Genomic DNA, 3,726 nt, shown 5'->3' with positions numbered 1-3,726 from the left:
TATATAGAGAGAGAGAGAGAGAGAGAGAGAGAGAGAGTTGGAGAGGGTGTTAATTTTTGCAGTCTATAAAATTTCATCCTGAATTTCCCCTAAAAGCTGTAAATACATTTGTCATGTGACCTAACTATATCACTTCTAGGCAGACACCTAAGGATTCTTTACTGACAAGATACCAGATCATTTCTGTGAAATGTCACCTTCTTTATAGCACCTAAGACCTGAAACCGAGAGGCCCAACAATGGATGAATGGGCAATAAAGATGTGTTTGAAATTTATTTCTTATTCTATCTGTACAGGCACTCAGGTTCATGCTCATTTTTCATTAAACTTGTTAGATCTGTAATGGAAGATTCAATAAGAATATAGGACAGTCGATTATATTTCATACAAAAACTGTTGTTTTACTATTTCAAATTGCAGATATACTTGATGACCCCTTTTTATGGGCTATTCATTTGAGATGTGTTACATTCATTTATTCTTTGTATTATTTGTTCAATTTTGCAAAGATGTGCTGCATTTTTTATGTTGCATTTGTTTAAATTTGTAAAGCTGTGTTACTTTCCCTGACTAAATCACATAATTGGTCTACTTAAGATCTAAACGGTCAATTTCTAGTGAAGAAAGAGAAGTCAATATTGCTGTTAAAAAAGAGAATAAGTAGACAGAGACAGTTAGGAAGGAGAGTGAAGAGTGAAAAAATGAAGAGAGGAGGATACAAATGGCCCATCCACACAGCCACATAGTCAGCCCTGAAGTAGGAAGAAAAGAAAAAGGTATAGAATAAAGAAAGGTAAAAATCCTAGAAGCAAAATGTAAAGTGAATCAGAATAATTTATGTTAGAAAAGATGAAGAGAAAGAAGCAAAAATAAGGCCAACATTCACAAATAAGAATAAGTCTATTTATTTGGGATTTGGGTGACAGAACTCCAAATAAGTAAAAAAAAAATCAATTACAATACCTAATATTTAAAAAGAAATGTTATGTCCATTTATGTGATACAGACTCCATCAACTTCCTGGTCTCATTCTTAAGCCTCCAGTGAAGAATGAATTATCCAGGGCCAGAATTAAAAGCCTAATTCACAGGAAAGAACTTGGAGCTTGGAGCCGAAAGGATATATCTCCTTTAGGAAACATAAATAGTATAGATGGTAGTGGATGCATTAGGGGATGGTTGTAAGAGATGATCAAAGGGGGACAAACAAAAAGAGAACAAGGGAATACGGGAAAGGAGCAAAAATTAAGAGCCAATTAAGGGATAGTTTATTAACCTAATACAGTAGGACTTTCTAAAGAAGAAGTGTAAACACAAAGATAATTTAAAGCTCCTTTGATTTATAATGGTTTCTTGCCTACATTATATGCTATGTCAATGGTGGAACAAAACTTGTTTGAGTAACCAACAATATCTGCTTTGCATTAAGGCTTTCCCAAGAAATAGAACCCATACTCTACACTACTTGAATGACCAATAATCTGAGAATAGATAAATAGGAAATTGCAGTAAAATAAATTAAAAAATAACATTACATTAAAATGACCCTCTATAACATTCTGCTTCATGCAAAGATCAGTGGCTTGCTCAGCCATGAGCAGAGAAGCTTCCTACTGCAGCAGATGGGTTCAAATACAGAGACCTAAGGGCAGACAGTATTCTGAGAGTGAGAGACCTTGGACGATCAGTACTATACAAGATGTCATCAAATCCATGCTGTGCAGAATTTTCAGCTGCTTTTCTAAGAATGTGATTACTCTACATTACGCAAACTGGATGGATTAAAAATTAGGTATGGTCCGTATACAACAACAATATGTCAATGATCAAATGATGTAGGAAAGATTGAAACCTGTAGGAGACTTTTCTTTCCCCAGTCTGCCTGTAAACAATTAACATAAACTGGGAATTAATAAAAATTCTAAATGTTCAGCCAATATCATTGGATTGTTACTCGCTTTTATTTATATTAACACATTTCTATGATTCTATTTATTGCCACATAGCTCTTGTCTTTACCTGTCCTCCATCCTGTACTTCTCCCTCTGCATCTCCTGGTAACTTTTTGTAACTCTGCCGTTCATCTTCTCAGAATTCTCCTAGGCTTACTCTATAGCACCATCTTTCCTGCGCAGGTGTAGACCAGTCAGATTTGTAGTAACCAGTGAGAATAATGCATATTTAAAGTGTGCAAAAATTGTTACACATCAGAATCCCATCTCACGGGTGAGAAAAGAGAATGACATTAGTAGCAGTGTTGGCATAGTAATCGAAAATCAAGAACTCAGGAAATGTAGTGTGAACAGAAGGTTGGCACTGAGTTGTGACATTAAAATACAGGAAAAAAAGAATTTGGTGAGGAGGATGGGCTAGGAAGTGGATGTGAGTGTGTGTGTATGAGTGTAGTACCTATGCTCTCTTATTCCAGACTCTATCTGTAGAAAGTCAGAGACACTGTTGACCGTATTGTAATAACCCAGTAGGGTAGTATCCTTCTCCAATTTATAAAGTCTAGCCTGACTTCCCTCATGCAAATGTATCTTCTAGCTCTATGTTAAATTGCCTCCTGTAGTGTGAGAGCTCACATCTCTCTCACAGGAGGCCGACCTCTGAAGAAAAGGAGGTGTATCCAAGAAGATGAAACTGTTTGATCTTCTTTACCTGGTGACAGCCCTTCCTGGTGAGTGTCCCCACTTCATACATGTGTTCATGTGGAGTTCTGACAACATGTGATTGACAGAATTGATGTTTTTGTCTGAAGGAATTCTGTCCCAGATTCAGCTTCAGGAATCAGGACCTGGCCTGGTGAAGCCGTCACAATCATTGTCCCTCACCTGCTCTGTTACCGGTTACTCCATTACCACTGGTTACTACTGGGGCTGGATCAGACAGTCCGCAGAGAAGAAGTTCGAGTGGATAGGGTACATAAATAGTGGTGGTGGTACTTATTACACCCCATCATTTAAGAGCCGCACCTCCATCACAAGAGACACATCCAAGAACCAGTTCTTCTTGCAGCTGAACTCTCTTACCACTGAGGACACAGCCACATATTACTGTGCAAGAAGCACAGTGAGGGAACTCCAGCATTAGCCCAGACACAAACCTCCCTGTGGAGGAGCTCTGGACCAGCAGGGGGAGCTCAGCACTAACTGATCTCAGGAACTTTAAACTTCAGGCAGAGAAAGAAAAACACGTGGTTTTCTGGCTTTTCTTCTAACTGCCTAAGGACAGAGAATATAGTGGTTCATTCCTCTATCTGATCATGAAATATTTTTGTGAAGCCGCATTTATTTGTTTCTAACTGTGTCACTTAAGACAGGGTATGAGGCACTATTTCATGTCATTTTGAATGTGGATGAAGCCTTTACCAACTGAGCCATCTTTCTGGTTGTAGGAATATGTTTTAATGATAGTGGATCTTTGGAACTCAGCAGATTTCACATGACAGTAATTTTCCTGTAACAATTGTGATTTCACTTTTGATTATTTACACATTCCTCTCTGTATGTTGGCACACATCCTAGTCTGTTCACCCAAACCAGTTGCTGCTCTGCGTACATATTGTGTTTTGCAGCTCCACATATCACTACTGCTGCATTACCAACTGTGTAATGCACAGCAGGGTATGTACTGCTGTCAAGTGTGTAGGAGGGAATGGATATAACAACTCTGTTGTCAATATTTACAGTCTTGCAAAGACAAAATATTTTGTGGAAGAAAATA

The 3,726-nt window shown here is 38.0% G+C and overlaps 1 gene segment (V, D, J or C); it reads left to right on the top strand.

The window, feature by feature from the left end:
* The first annotated feature begins 2,595 nt into the window (after positions 1–2,595).
* LOC126494707 (Ig heavy chain V region 3-6-like) lies at positions 2,596–3,093 on the top strand. The segment is given in 2 exon segments: positions 2,596–2,680; positions 2,762–3,093. Coding segments are annotated over 2 exon segments (375 nt in total).
* Positions 3,094–3,726: the final 633 nt, after the last annotated feature.

This window comes from Alexandromys fortis, unplaced genomic scaffold (genome assembly GCF_014885135.2).
Source record: "Alexandromys fortis isolate MF-2015 unplaced genomic scaffold, M_Fortis_MF-2015_v1.1 scaffold_323, whole genome shotgun sequence".
Classification (NCBI taxonomy): domain Eukaryota; kingdom Metazoa; phylum Chordata; class Mammalia; order Rodentia; family Cricetidae; genus Alexandromys; species Alexandromys fortis.
The sequence above is the reverse complement of the archived record's forward strand: the minus strand, read 5'-3'. Positions and strand labels throughout refer to the sequence as shown.